A 15500-nucleotide genomic window follows, 5' to 3' on the forward strand; every position below is an offset into this window, starting at 1 on the left:
GGAACAATAAATATGCTCTACCACCTTAGCTATGGTTGCCTGCTAGGGCATGAATTGACGTGACCCAGACACAAACTACCATCTCATCAGAGCGAAAAGCTATAGAATCTAGAAATGCATTCGCCAAATATTTGCTCTAGAGTCGCAAAATTGGATGGAAGCATTATATTTCAAAGGCACACAGGGAAACCAAACATCAAACATATGTTAAGGCACTACAATTCCATATAAAAATATAGCGCTTGTGTCCGTACACAGGTCCTGCGCATGCTTGTGCACATTCACGATTCAACTAGGTAACAATGTACATACCTTACATAACCTATAGTTAAACTATAGCACATTTTTATATGGGCGCCTAAGCTTCAAAAACTTCTGATTATACTATCTCACCTTTCATTAGTTTTCATTTTGCAAAATTCTGTTAAATTATAGAATATTCCATCGAGTAATGAACTACTTTGCAAATATTGTGCTGAAAAAGTGAAAAAGGAAACACCATTAAGTTCTAATAAGGATTAAAATGCATAGACGCTCCCTTTTTGACTTTGATCACGCAAATCTCTCGTGCATGCTTATTTTGATTCTAACATAATCTCCAAAATTGCTAAAAAGGGAGCTAAATCGAACAATTAGTACATAGAGTGGGTGTAAATCAAACAACTAATAGAGTAGAGGGGGCATAAATCAAATACAAAAAGTTCACAGGTCATTTTTAAAATGGATTAAAGTTCAGGGGGCGCCTAATATCTGTACAGTTTAACATGTAACTAGGTTATAATTACATCACATAAATTGTGAAGTTAGGTAGTAAGCAGGCTATTTGACCCACATTCTATTTCCACTTTCAGCTACAACCACCTCTAGCAGAGCCATCAACAAAATATGAATGTTTAGAACTTTGGTTGCAGCAGAAAACTGAAATTTGTTGATATGAATGTTTAGAACTTTGGCTGCAGCAGTAAACTGAAATGAAAGAGTCTATTGAGGAAATTCACATTACGTGGTTCTCATACTGGCGCTACAAAAACAAAACTGCACCATATAGCACTACACACCTACAGTAGGACCAAACAAGCCCTCGAGTCAAAACTTCAGATACCCATTTCAAAGTGGTGTATTCGAAGTGGCTACAGTTCATGTAAGGTTTATACATCTTTTCTGATCAACTACCCAACTCAAAGAAATCCCATAGTTTAGTTAGATTTCACTGGGATAAAGCTCTTATACATACAGCAGTTAATATCTTAGAAATGATATAACTGAAGCAATATAAAGATACATTATTTTCCAACTACGCGTGAATCCTACAAAATGGTAGTCCCAGTGGAGGTGAAAGAATCATGCGAGAAACTAACCATTCATCCAATTCTCTATTCTGTTAATTCGACAAGGCTCATAGTTCCTTACATACACAAATTGCAATCCATCATAGGACCGTTTGGATTTTATGCAGTAACCCGAAAATCTAATTCTCTTCCTCATTAAGAGATCTTATACTCATTTATCATACAAATAATAACATCCTAAATTACATGAAAATCCTACACATTTATATGTGCAATGATGGGAACAAAAGTATATCTTTAGAGATCAAGGGATCAGATTACATACTCCTTGGATCCTCTTTCCGGTGACGGGGCATTTGGGTCCACTGGCCCTCTTGTTCGTGTACTGGTACACGAGCCTCCCACCTACAAATCCAAATCCAACACATCCCCCATTACCACCACCACCAATTCACATCGAAACCGCAGCGAACGATTCGAACGAGTGAAAAACCCTTGGAAAAGGAGAGCGGAAACAAAAGATCGGATCTTTCACCTGGGGTTTTCACAACCCTAGTTTGGTTGGATTTGGTGGCGTAGCTGTGGCGCTTCCGATAGGTTAAACGCTGCACCATGGCGACCACTTCTTCTTCTCCTCCTCCTCTCCTACGAAGTGGGCGGCGTCGCTAAGAAACCCTAGAGGCTAGAGGAAGGAGAAGAGAGACTAGGGTTTGGTATTTATAGAGGGGCGGTGCGTGAGATCACATAGATCGGACGGTTCAGGATTTATTGATCCGACGGTCGAGATTCGTTTCAGGTCTCCGGTTCATTTTAGCATCCCTTTTTTCAGTTTAAAAAAAATCTGAGAGAATATATATAAAACAAAAGTTTAAAATTCGTAGGAAATAATATTTTTATTTTGAATTCAAAGTGTCAGATTTATAAATCAAACAAACTAAATATATCTAAAAGATTGGATAGTTACATCAAACTTAGTGCTTGTCTCAAAAATCAGGACCTTTATATAAAATTAGCTAAATTAAAAAAATCAAACTTTTTAACAAAATAACTCTCTAAAATTTTATAATTTGCGAAATAACTTTGTCAAATTTGTATTTGACAAACTAACCCTCTCTTCACCAGGGTATTTTGAGAGTCATCCAGATCTTCTAAAAACGGTTAACGATTTATCGTCTTCATAATTATTAGAATTGTACGTGGAATATAGAAGAATAGAAAAAAAAAAAAATCAGATTGTTAGGATGATTATTAGAATTTTTAATTGATTATTATGATTATATGCATAGATTATTAGAATTTTTAGGTTATTAGGATTATATGTGATTTGTTGAAATTTTTATATGGCTGGTAAAATTATATATAAGATATAAAAAGAAATAATAATAATAATAAACAAAAAAGGGTAAATGATTTATTGTTTTTGTCGAAAATTAGAAAGGCAATGAATCGTCAACCGTCTTTATAAATATGTCAACTGTTTTTAAATGCCGTGAATCGTTCACCGTCTTTAAGAGAAAATTCCAACGTGGCTCCTACATGGCAAAAGAAAGGTTAGTTTGCCAAAAAAAAATTTCATAGGGTTAGTTACCTGGATAGAAGATTTTATAGAGTCATTTCGAAAAAAAAAAATCTTCAAAACGACTTTATAAAATTTTTTAATTGGGTAATAACCATATGGAAAAAATAAATTGGCAAATTAATCATTCTTTTGTCATGTAAGAGCTGTTGAAAATTTTTCTTAAAGACGGTAAACGATTCACTATCTTTATAAAGATGATTAACGATTCATCGCCTTCCCAATTTTCTACAAAAATAGTGAATCATTCGTCGTCTTGCTTATTTACTATTTTTTTTCTATATCTCATATATAATCCTAACAATCGCATAAAATTTTCAACAAATCACATATAATTTTAATAAGCTGAAAAGTCCTAATAATTTATCCATATAATCCTAAAAATCAAATAAAAATTCTAAAAATCCACAATTATCTATTTCCCATATAATCCTGAGGCCCGGGAGACTTTTATAATGCGGTAAACGATTCACTGCATTTTGGAAAAAAAAATCCTACGTGGCTCCTATTTGGTGAAGAGACGGTTAGTTTGCCAAATATAATTTTGGCAGGTTTATTTCACAAATTATAAAATTTTAGAGGGTTATTTTATAAAAAAACAGTCCTACACTTTAGTGATCGTCTCAATTAACTATGTATAAAAAATTACACAAATTACTCCTCTATACTTTGGCTATATTTCAAATATGTTCAACTATTTGAGATAATTATTAAATTCAAATATGAAACTTTGTAAAAAAATAAATTTACAAACGGAATTAGAATTATCTATAAGTAATGTAATAGAAATATATAAATTGAATAAATTACTTAATAAACTATTAATTTTGATAGTATCGGCAAATTAGGAGATCTCCTTTATCTAATTCTTTTATATTTTTTGAATTGTAAATTAAATATATGTTGAAATGTGTAACAATGTAAGATGCTAACTTATTTTAGTGAAGCTTTAAGGCATAATTTGCCAATTTTTAAAAGATTAATTACACTCTACTACACTATACTATACAGTGTTATTTTTATTTGCTACATTATACATTCTTTTCAAAAATACCGGTGTATTATTGTATTTTATCAATTTCTACACTGTATTTTAGATTTATCTTTATTTTTTAACTTTGTATTATTTTCATTCTCATATATACTACTAAACTATTTTTTTTCGCTAATGCCTGTCTACATTACTATTAACGAATTTATTATTTTAAACAAAATCTAACAACTTTATAAAAAAATACTAGGTAAATAATAGAAAAATACAAAATTTATCTTCATGGTAGATACATTACAAATTTCTATCAAATTATTTTTTTTTAACTTTTTTGCTATTTTTTGTATTTTGTTATTTTTTATATTAAAATGAGCTAAATAAATGTTCTGTCACTATTAACTAATTTTGTTTAATAATTTTTATATACTGCTTAATATGCTAAACCATATTAAAGAGGTTTAACCCTATTATATTCCGCAGAACTATTTCAAATCCTAGGATGTCATATTCTCTCCCTCCTTAAGTCCTAATGTCATATTCAAGCACACTCACAAAAAAGACTCGTCCCACTGAGAGCTACACTCTATCCACAATAATGATTAAGCCGAGACTTATCCTACACTTTCGGCTGGTGATTCGGTTTGATACTAATTGTGACGCTCTACTTTCTAAAGAGTCACTCATCTTAGAGATAAAGTTTGCCTACAACACTATCATTAGCATTAGGTACTTGGTGCTACCAAATTTCCTGCCATTACATATTTCATTTTTACCATTTAGATCATACTATTCCATCAATTAAGCACTAAATCTGAGAAAATCACTATCATTCTAACAACACATCTCTTTATCAAAAGGCCGAAAATCTAATAGCACCAATAACTTTGTACTATTAATAATATTTGATTCTTGTGACATTATTTATTATGTAAAAAGTTTTAAAAATAATAAAATAAAATAAAATATTTTTAAAAAATAATATAATATAAAAATTAAAATGATCAATAAAATATATATAGTATAGTACAGTGTAATAATTAAGCTTTGTATATTTTAGCCATAAATTACTTTAACTACCTCTTTTATAGTTTTACACTTTCTTACTTTAGTATCATGTGGTTTAAAGTATATCAATTTAGTGTATTATGATTTTATTTTTATCTTTTTATTATTGATTCCACTATTTTTTTCATTAAATTAGTGATAAAGTTAAAAGTAAAGGGTATTAACATGAATATTCAATAAACCTAGGTGGGTGGGTATCTGAAGTTTTTTTATATATAATTTAACAAAATATTAACGAAAAAGCTAACGAAAAGATGAAAATAAAACCACACGGCACTAACTTAATACGCTTTAAACAATAAAGTGAGAAAGTGCGAAACCTTTAGGGTGATATTTAAATTTTACCCAAAAAAAAAAAAAAGCAGTTCCCACCTTTCTCGCTCTCGTCCCCGTCGCGTTTCCCCTTCACCCCTCCATTCCCCTACAAACCCGCGTTCCCCCTCTCCCTCTCCCTCCTCTTCTCTCTCTCTCTCTCTCTCTCTCATCGCCACCGCGGAAGGAGACGAGCCCTACGAGCGGCGGATCGATCGACGGCGAGATGAGCGCCGGCGACCTGCTCGGGATCGAGCCCCTCGAGCTCAAATTCCCATGTAATTTGCCCCTTCCCTGCGATTCGCGACGAATTTGAGTTCGTGTGATTTGATTCTTACGACGCGTCTTCTTTTTCTTTTCTTGGTTGGGTGCGGTTCGATTCGAGAAGTCGAGTTGAAGAAGCAGATCTCGTGCTCGCTCCAGCTATCTAATAAGACCGACGATTTCGTTGCTTTCAAGGTAATTGTTCCGTGATTTTTTGGGTTTTTTTTTTTTTTATAGGAAGTTTGAACGAATTAAACGATTTTGTGAAATGGGTTCTTTTCCAAACCCTAGAAATTTGGATAAAAAATTGATTTTTAGGGTTTTATTTTGCCTGTTCACCATCGTCCTTTTGTCCTAATTTTAAACTAGGAGTAATTAGTTGATTTTGTGAAATGGGTTCTTTTCCGAACACCAGAGATTTGGGGTAAACTTTGATTTCTGAAGTTTTCTTTCCCCTGTACACAATCGTTGTTTTTTTTGTCCGAATTTGATACGAATTAATCGATTTCGCCAAGTGGGTTCTTTTCCCAATCCTAGAAATTTGGGTAAAAATTTAATTGTTAACTTTTTTCCCCCCTATTCACAATCCTTGTCCTTTTATCCTAGTTTTAAATGGACTAATCCATTTCGTGAAATGGGTTCTTTCCCTCCCAATTCTAGAAATTTGTGTTTCCTTGTTCACAATCATTGTCTTTTGTCCTAATTTTAAACGAACTAATCGATCTCGTGAAAATGGTTTCTGTTCCAAACCCTAGAAATTTGGGTCAAAATTGCCTCTCTCTTTTTTTTTTTTTTGGCATTTCTTTGTTGGAATCGGTGTTCTTGTGTTTAGGTCAAGACGACGAGCCCGAAGAAGTACTGCGTTCGGCCCAACACGGGGATTCTGTCGCCTCACTCCACGTGTGATGTCGTTGGTAGGTTATTTTCTTTCGTAATTTGTACTATTTGTTCTTCTTTTAACAGTAAAATTGTGAATTTTGTGGTGATTTTTTTTCATGGTTCTGTTTTGCTTCAGTTACAATGCAGGCGCAGCGGGAGGCTCCTCCTGACCTGCAATGCAAGGACAAGTTTCTTGTTCAGAGTGTGGTCACGAGCGCCGGCACTACCGCGAAGGACATCACTGCTGAGACGGTGCATTCTTTCTCTCTCTCTCTTATTGGTTAGATAGATATTGATTTGCAGAATTTTGTGGTGATTTGTTGACCCGTGCTGAACTAAGTGCTTGTTTTGTCTTGCTGTAAGGTGTAGAGTAAAGTGCTATTTGAGTAGTGCTACTAGGGGAAGTGGTATAATAGAATCTTCCTAGTAAATTGACCATTTTGTTTTTGGGCTCAGAATTTAATTTTAGCTTTTTGCTAGGGCAAAAGTCCTGGAATTTTTTGTTTGTCAAATGTTCTACTAGAGGAGATTGTAGTTGAAAGTAAAAGTAGAGCCAAACAGACACTAAAGATTTTGAGTTCAAAGACGGAAAGCTGCAAAGTTAGATATTAACTGGTGGATGAGACTTACGATTTCGGAAAGTTATATTTATAAAACATCAGGAATTTTAGAAATCTATTTCCTGTGTATGAAATTATAACCCTACTTTTGAAAGATAGTGTATTTATTTTGGGACTTTTGGATGCCTAGGGAAAATTAGGATTTTTATGTGTGTACCTTTTAGATTTTGTTGATCATGAAATTGTTTGCACAAATTTAGGGTTCTCTAGTTTGGAATTTCGCATCTGTCAGGAACTCTTTAGTCTCATGCTAGTATAACTAGATCCTAACACATTCTGTTGCTCTCTATGTAGGAATAGTATCTATGCATATTTGCACTTATTGTGCTCTTTTTACAAGTAGTTATAAGGCTGTGCCTCTTTTGTAGAATTCAAGGTGGATATTATCTGTTGTATTTGCTGCTTTACAGTTTACAAAAGAGTCGGGGAATAAGGTAGATGAGGTCAAATTGCGTGTTGTCTATGTTGCACCACCTCAGCCGCCATCTCCGGTTCCTGAGGAATCTGAGGAGAGCTCGTCACCTAGGGCTTTTGAATTGGATAACGGGAATCTTACATCCAGAGAACTTGTAAGTGTGAGTTGATGATTTGTGATATGCACAATGTGGTTAAAGGATTACTCTTTCACCTTTGTCGGTAGAGAGGGCGATTGATTGGTTGCATTTTTGGCTTGTTTCAGGCATCAAGAGAGGATGCAGAGCCTCAGGAAAAATCTTCGGAGGTTAGTTTGTGTGCTTCTTTTTTCTTTTTAAATACCTTCTTGTCGAAGAGATTGCTTGCATTTTGCTGGAACTTAGATAGTAAGAGTATTTTGTTAGTTTGAACTGCTTGTATTGGTGGTTCATAATGGAGACTATTGGAATTTGCCACAGTATATCATTCTGAAATAATTGAACAACTTTAATTATTCATCAAGTAACCTTTGAAAATGTTTAGTTGAGGAGAAATGGTTTTAATTATGGTTTGCCTTTTTTCTAATGTTTACATGTTCCAGCCTTTCTTTCTCAACCTAAGACTTCTGTTGTTGGTTGGTGTCACGCCTATGATCATATCGTGTGCAACTAATTTATGAGTTGCAGAAGAATATTTTTGCGTAATGGTATTAAGTTTAATTCCAATTCTAGTTTAAAGCACAATCATGGCATAAATCAGTAGAATGGTATGCTGAAATTCAGTAAAGAGTTTCCTCGTGATGGTTCATTACTTTAACTTCTAGAAGATTTATCTAGTGATTGGCCCAAATTAATTAGCCTTCAAGAAGATTTGGTTGATTAGGTTTGAAGCTATCTGAAAGCTATCTCCGTGGAACCATGATTCTTTTATTGTGTAAAATTAATGTGGAATTTTAGTTTTTGGGGTTAGTTTGTGTCTTAGGGTAGCTGTGACTTAATCTATTCTTTTGTCAAGCTAGAATCCATGAAGTAGTTGATTGCCAGTTAATTGTTTAGAAATATGAATTACCAAGCTCCATTATTTTAGCTATTATTTTACCTGCTCCCACACATTTATTCAAATAAGTTGCCTTGTTAATATTGCCTTATTAGGACACTCGGATATCAAGAAACCTTTTTGAACTACCCATATTTTCTATATGGTCCACGGAGCTTTCCATGTCAAGGACTTTCATCCCATTAGAATTCCTTTTATTTAGTTTTGGATAGTTATCATGGCTCTGTAAACTCAAATAATGTTCCCTAATTATGACGCGAAACCTAAAATGGAATCTTTAGTCAACAGGCGATGCTAATCTGTCCTCCATTACTCTTTCTATCGGTCTTTCTTTTCTTCTCTAACTTTTCCCTTAGATTAAAAGGCTGAAACCGTTGATTCTGAGAGCACTTTATGGAACCATGTTTTGTCTTTTCTTTCTTGTAACCCATCCTTGTTGTACCACTGGTCAACCCATGAATTAAAAATGTTGTTTTGGGTGGGTTGTGATTTGCTGATAATGAATGTTGTGGATTCGTGACTTGTGAGATCTCTTTCGTCTGCGGGATTACATTTCTTTCTCTACTAACTTGTTTATATTCTCAACTGTTTGCTGCTGTTGAATTTAATTTCAGACTACAATATTGTTCTCCAAGCACACATTAACACAACTTCTGCCCCTAGTCGTAGACTCGCACAATTGCCCCTCTCTCTGGGGTTTAGATATGCAGTTTTGAGAAACTAAGGCTGTATATTATTTATTCCTGACTTATTGGGGAATCTTCTGCTGAAGATTTATGCTACTTTCTTTTTAATGATCTAATAATATTTAAAGACATTACCGCCAGCATTGTCTAAATGTCCCTATATTTGCTGTAAAGGGTACTAGTCAAATGTTATGCTCTAATGCTTGCGTGAAACAAATTAGAAATTTAAAAGCCTATAGGTCTCTATTCTTTTGAATTTTCTTTTCTTTACTAGATATTCTTGTCATTTTCTTTGTTCTGCATTTTTGAGCCATCTCTGGTTTATCCATAGGCTGCAGTAATTGTGCTTCTAAAGCATTTTCTTTTATTGAAATTCTATCAAACATGTATCACGATATCTCAAACAGAATTTCAATCGATCACATCTAAACTGCTCTTTCCTGCTAGAGGTTCGACCTATTTGCAAAGTACCGATTCACCGATCTGACCAGATTCTTTAGAAGGTTATCCTTTAGAGTTTGTGACTTGGAGATCTTTACACCAAGAAAATGCTTCCCCATATTTATTGATGGATGATTATCACTATGTTTTGAAGTAACAAAACTAACAGCTAAGTTTGGCATCAAACAATAAAAGATTTATTGTGTTAGGGCTTTGTTTCGCTATAAAGTGATGCCTGTGCTGGCCTGTGACACACAAGCATGCCGCGACAAATGGAAAAGCATACCAAAAGTGCTTCTCTGTTTGCCGCGGTGTGTCTGTGTTATTTCTATAGGGGCAATGTGAATTGGAGATGCCAAAGACTTTAAAAGGCTTACTATTTGCACCCAAAAAAAGCTCGGATGTGACTGTTGCAGCCTTCGTGCTGAAAACAGTGGCATGCTTTGTTTGCTATGTGCGCAAGCTACAAATGGCCAAATTTCCCAGTGTGTCGGTATAATAAAAAAGATGCTCGCCTGCCTGTAGAGGAGTGCAGCACTGCTCATGATTAAACTACAGTACTTCTTTTATTATTACAACCATGGTTTAAGCATCTTAAATAATTCGAGGAGACCGTTGAATTTCTAATACATACCATGTTCAATGAAAATCAAATGATGTAAGATTTGAATAAATTGGAGGTCAGTTGCAAGAAGTCCAACGTAAGTTTAGAAACATTTATGGGGCTCCTTGAAACAATTATGTTGATTTTGTTGGTCGTGGAATTAACACAAGTTGAATGCAAGAAAAGAGTAAAAACTTCATGAATAATAAGCAGTTCTTTTGGACACAATAAAGTAGACTGATGAACAAATTTGAATGAAGGGAATAGATTGCTCAAAGTGATATTTTTATGATGCAGAATATCATGCTTTCTCAGAGACAGAAAAATTGACATTCTTATGCGGACTAAATTAGAAGCAAAATCGAAGGTGCTCAATTATTTATAGTAAACTAATGTTGAAGTACTCAACTATATTTTTCATTGTGAATTTCTTAAAATATCACCTTTTGAAAGCACACAAATATGTCAAGAAGCACAAAGATCAAATATCAAATGACTTCCTTGAAGTTGAGAAGATCTGTGTCCATGTTGTGGATGGTTTGTGATTCACTTAAGCAGTGGAATGAAGAAAGTGAGAATTTCAGAGATGGGAAGTGCTGTGCTACAGATATTTACTAGGAAGGCTTATGGTAAGAAATTCATATTAGATTTCAAGGGATACATAAGTTGCACTTTACAGTGAAAGGTTCTCTACTAACTTGCTTTAGAATAAGTTTCCATTTAAGGAGAAAATTTTCTCTTTAATGCTTACACCATATAGAAATAGAATAGCTCGTAACGCAGTTAAACACTTCTAGTAGCATAGAAGTCTTATAATTACATTTTTCTTTTGCCATCTTTTTATTTGATATTGTTAAAATGGCCTTGATTTGGCCTAATTATTAGTACATACCCAATATACATAGATTGAATTTTATAGGAACAAATAACAATTTAATGTGAATTGGTTGGCTTGTGTCCTACCCTAGGTGGGGTAAACGTTACAGAGAAGATTTTCTCCTATTTGAGGTGAGATAATGAACTCAAATTTCGGCAATTGATGAGTTGTACCTTTCTCCACTTATCGAGGAAAACTAATGAGAACATAAAGATTTGTTTAAGGCACTGTTTCAATACCCAAAGCCTGTTGTTAAAGCTAAAAAATTATTTTGATGTGTAAAGGGGGAAAAATTGCCAATTATTGATCTGTGAACAGGTTGTGACTTGTTGTAATTATGGAGGATTTTGAAGTATGTGATACGTGTCTGGGAGAAAAATATTGATGGACACAATTTGCGAGGATGTAGAACCAGGAGGTGCTGAAGCCTTTAATGAAATTCTGTTCTACAGTGACTCCACCTGTGCCATGATGGCTCTTAGTTGATCCATCAAAGGTAGATAAAGAGAGGGACAATTCTGAAGAAGATTGATGTAGATCAAAAAATTTTGAATAGAAATAACTACTTTGTCCTCTAATAGTGACAAGGCTTGCTACATTCTCTTAGAGATTTGATATTTGAACCTTTCACATTTCAGTTCATGTTTATAGCTAGATCATGGGTTCAAGCTTGAGAATGAGCTAATTAGTCGTTGAAACAAATTGGTGCAGTTTGTGAAGATGATTCATTTAACTAAACTGAGAAAACTTATCTGATATGATATAAGAAACAATGTAGTAAAGCTTAGCTTGTTTTTATATGTACTCAGCATTTTCTGTCATGGTCGGTAATCACATAGGTCATGCTATAGTGATATGGACGGCAAATAATTTTACGAAATTGGAGTTGCGGTTCTTTCTATGGTATAAGCTTGAGACTGTCAGAAGTCTAATTCCTTCTCAGGATTTTGAAGTGTATGCTACAGATTTACAGCCGGCTTCGTTCATAAGAGGGCGCTGAGTTTTGATCAATATTGTCTAAGGGAATTTTATTATCTCGATTTATCAAATGTTTGTATTCACATAGAAAATATAATAAAAAAGCCACTTGTCTCTGTCCTTACTCTTTTTTCTTTTCTTCTTTAAATCTTTGTCTTCCCCATATCTTTTCTATTAACCCTTGTTTATCCTATCCACTGTTATATATATATAATTGTGCTAAGATAGTTAAAAGCTCCAAATAGCAGCAAACAAGTGGTCGATGGATATGAAATCGATTCTGAGTAGATTCGGTGAAAGATTCAATGCTCTTTGCTAATTAGGTTCTAATTGTTATTACATCAATTAAATGCTGCCACCACCAACGTGGTTAAACAGGATATTGGTCAATATTAGGCTTCAGTTTGAATACAAATGTATAGACGGGCTGAGGCTGAATAAACCTCGGTTTAGATATACAGCAGTCTACAGTATAAACAGTATATATGCTTCTTATTAGGGTTAATTACACTAATGGTTCCTAACCTTTACACTATTTTTTAATTTTGTCCCCAGCCCTTTTTTTTTTGCAATCAAGTCTCTAATCTTTTGATTTCATTTCAATTAAGTCCCAGTCGTTAGATAACTGTTAAAATTGACGGAAAATATCACATCAGCACCACGTCAGTGCCATGGAGGCGCCATGTCAGCGCCACGGTGGCGTTATGTCAGCGGATTGCAAAAAAAAAAAAGATTGGGGACCAAATTGAAAAACGGAGCAAAGGTTGAGGACCAATGGTGTAATTAACCCATTAAATTTAATATTTAAATTTTAAATTTAAATTTTGATTTTGGATTCAAATTTAAATTGGAATTCAAATTCTGATTTTGTATTTAATTTTAAATTCAAATTCACATTTGGAATTCTAAATTCTAATTTAATTTCAAACTTCGATTTGAAATTTCAAATTCAAAATGTGAATTTGAATTCGAAGTTTAAATTCGAATTTAGAATTAAAATCAAATCTTAAATTCAAATTTAAATTTTGAATTCAAATTTAAAATTTAAAATCAAAATTTTGAATATGATTTTAAATTTAAATTCAGATTTTAAATTTAAATTTCGGTTTCAAAACTTTCATTTTAAATGTAAATTGAAATATCAAAATCAAAATCAAAATTTTAAGTTTGAATTCAAAATTTAGATTCAATTAAAAATTAATTTAAAATTTGAATTTCATTTCAAAATTTTAATTAGACTTTAAATTCAAATTCAAAATTCTGATTTCTCGTTAGTTTAAAATTTTAATTTTAATATTATTTTTAAATTTAAATTTAAAATTTTGAAATTTTATTTTTAGGGACTAAAATGAAAAATGTGCAAAGTTTAGGGACCTAAATTGAAATGCAAAAGGTTGCCAAATAGACGCTGACGTGGCAATTCCGTTAATTTTAACAGTTTTTTTAACGGTTGGGACGTAATTGTAATAAAATCAAGAGGTTAGGGACTCAATTGCAAAAAAAAAAAGGTTGGGGACTCAAGTAAAAATTGGTGCGAAGGTTGGGGACTACCAGTGTAATTAACCCCTTCTTATTATATAACCAAGTTACTGCTATTTGTATCGATTTTTGTTTAGTATATGATATACTAACATATACGCCCTTCCAAGATTATCCATTTACTTGTGTATTCCAGCAGATTCGGAACTTCCAACCGAGACTCTTCAAAAACTGAATCTCGAATGTCTATTCCATAGGTCAAGGGAACTTCTTTTGATAGAAAACTAACTTAGCCCTTAAAACTGATGACTCTCTAACTTAAGGGTATTCATGTGCTAACTTTAATGCCTTTAGTCTTAGGCAGCATATGTTGTTCGCAAGTTCGCTTGTTTAATGGGACCGGAATAACTATTTGCTTTGTACCGCAGGCCGCAGTTCTGATCTCAAGGTTGGCTGAAGAGAAGAATTCTGCTATTCAACAGAACAAGAAGCTTCGACAAGAACTGGTGAGTTCTTTTCTAGCCTATTTTAACTCTTATTTGATAAGTAGATCTCATATGTTGTATAATGATGTATCAGTCTATCTTAAACATATTTTCACCATCTCAACGGCGTCAATTATCTGGTTTCCTGCAATAGATTTCCTTTCAGCATACTGGGCACATATATGTTGCTGCAATTTATCTTCTTTGTATTTCATTTGATTTGATCTCCTAGTTGAACGTACACTTATTCCATACGATCCTCCTCCGCATCTACGTAGAACTATGTACCCCTTGGTAACCCCCTTTCGACAACCAATACAAGTATTTGTAAGGAAAGGCCATCCTACAAATGATAACTGTATCGCGCATTGTTTATGTTATGCTTGATATTAAATATATGACTAAATTCTTCTGCTGGAGAGGCTTCTTTCTGGCATTATTGGATGGCTAGATAATCAACCATAGACAGTAAGTGTCGCTGGATGCATAACTCATTCCTGGCCATTCCAAACATCTGAAGTTTTTTCTTACAAATTTCGCTTATAGTTCTTAGAATTAGAGGTTTTAGAATTAGAGGTTTCAGCTTCCGACTCAATGCAGTATTAATGAACAAATTATTGTTGACGCCTTAACGAGGTTATAAATTGAAGTAAACACCGCTGCTAGAACTTACTCTTTAAAGGCCATTTCTGCGACTAATGTCAATCCTCCAAGTATTTTACATTTTAGCAAAAACAGCTATGTGGTTGCGCGTGTCTTCCAATTCAGGTTTCTTTAATTTGTCATGGGATGTAAAGCAAAACCGCATATTGTAGCTCGGGTAACTTTGTTTTCCGTGATTGTTGAAAATATATATGTACTAATGTAGCATGAAAGTATCACTTCCCTTACATTTACAGTCTCATTTACTTAAAAGCCAAATGCGTGCAGGAGCTTTTGAGGCGAGAGGTCGGTAAACAACACGGAGGTTTCTCCTTCACGTTCATGTTGGCGGTCGTGTTGCTCGGAATCCTAATGGGCTATATTTTGAAATCTTTGTGAACACACAATAATAATCTTTCCTAGCATCTGTTTCCCGTCGGCGATTCTGACAGGAAAAAGGGTAGAAAGAGAAAGACTAAATGCCCCCTCAATGCTTCATGCTCTGTGTGTGTGTGTGTGTGTGTGTGTGTGTTGTAGAATTAGAAACACACTAATGAAAGAGTCCTCTCACACATCCATTCCTTTTTGCTTGTAATTGAGTGCTTATTGGATTTAACTTTTAGATGTAAGTTAATGTTCTTCTTGTCATGTTACAAGAGTGAGAATAGTGGATTTAAAATCTCATCTCTCTCTCTCTCTCTCTCTCTCTCTCTCTCTCTCTTTGACCTCATTGTTTAAAATCATTGGGGTTAGGGTAACTAAATAAGTTCTTATTAGTGTTTTGTTTGTGGCAACAATTTTGTTAGCTCGAAAACTATTGAATCATAGGTAATTTTGTGCAGAAGTTTTAGTGTCCTGCGAGC

At 33.9% G+C, this 15500-nt stretch overlaps 2 protein-coding genes across 3 annotated transcripts in view; one reads left to right on the plus strand and one right to left on the minus strand.

Annotated features, from left to right (window-relative positions):
- LOC109728593 (60S ribosomal protein L34) overlaps positions 1-1992 on the minus strand; it is a gene marked incomplete in the record, with an annotated part of 3365 nt that extends 1373 nt beyond the window's left edge. The window contains 2 exon segments of the mRNA XM_020259042.1: positions 1615-1694; positions 1825-1992. Of these exon segments, the coding sequence (XP_020114631.1) occupies positions 1615-1694; positions 1825-1903 (159 nt within the window).
- LOC109728743 (vesicle-associated protein 1-2-like) lies at positions 5307-15321 on the plus strand. 2 transcript variants are annotated; one of them, XM_020259253.1, is made up of 8 exons: positions 5307-5511; positions 5622-5692; positions 6330-6411; positions 6513-6628; positions 7407-7571; positions 7676-7717; positions 13939-14016; positions 14926-15321. In XM_020259253.1, exons 1-8 carry the CDS (start codon positions 5460-5462, stop codon positions 15034-15036), a joined length of 717 nt encoding a protein of 238 aa, XP_020114842.1. In that variant the 5' UTR covers positions 5307-5459; the 3' UTR covers positions 15037-15321. The 2 variants fall into 2 exon arrangements, with proteins under 2 accessions (XP_020114842.1, XP_020114843.1); XM_020259254.1 differs by having other exon boundaries at positions 5309-5511; positions 7407-7565.

This window comes from Ananas comosus, linkage group 24 (genome assembly GCF_001540865.1).
Source record: "Ananas comosus cultivar F153 linkage group 24, ASM154086v1, whole genome shotgun sequence".
Lineage (NCBI taxonomy): Eukaryota > Viridiplantae > Streptophyta > Magnoliopsida > Poales > Bromeliaceae > Ananas > Ananas comosus.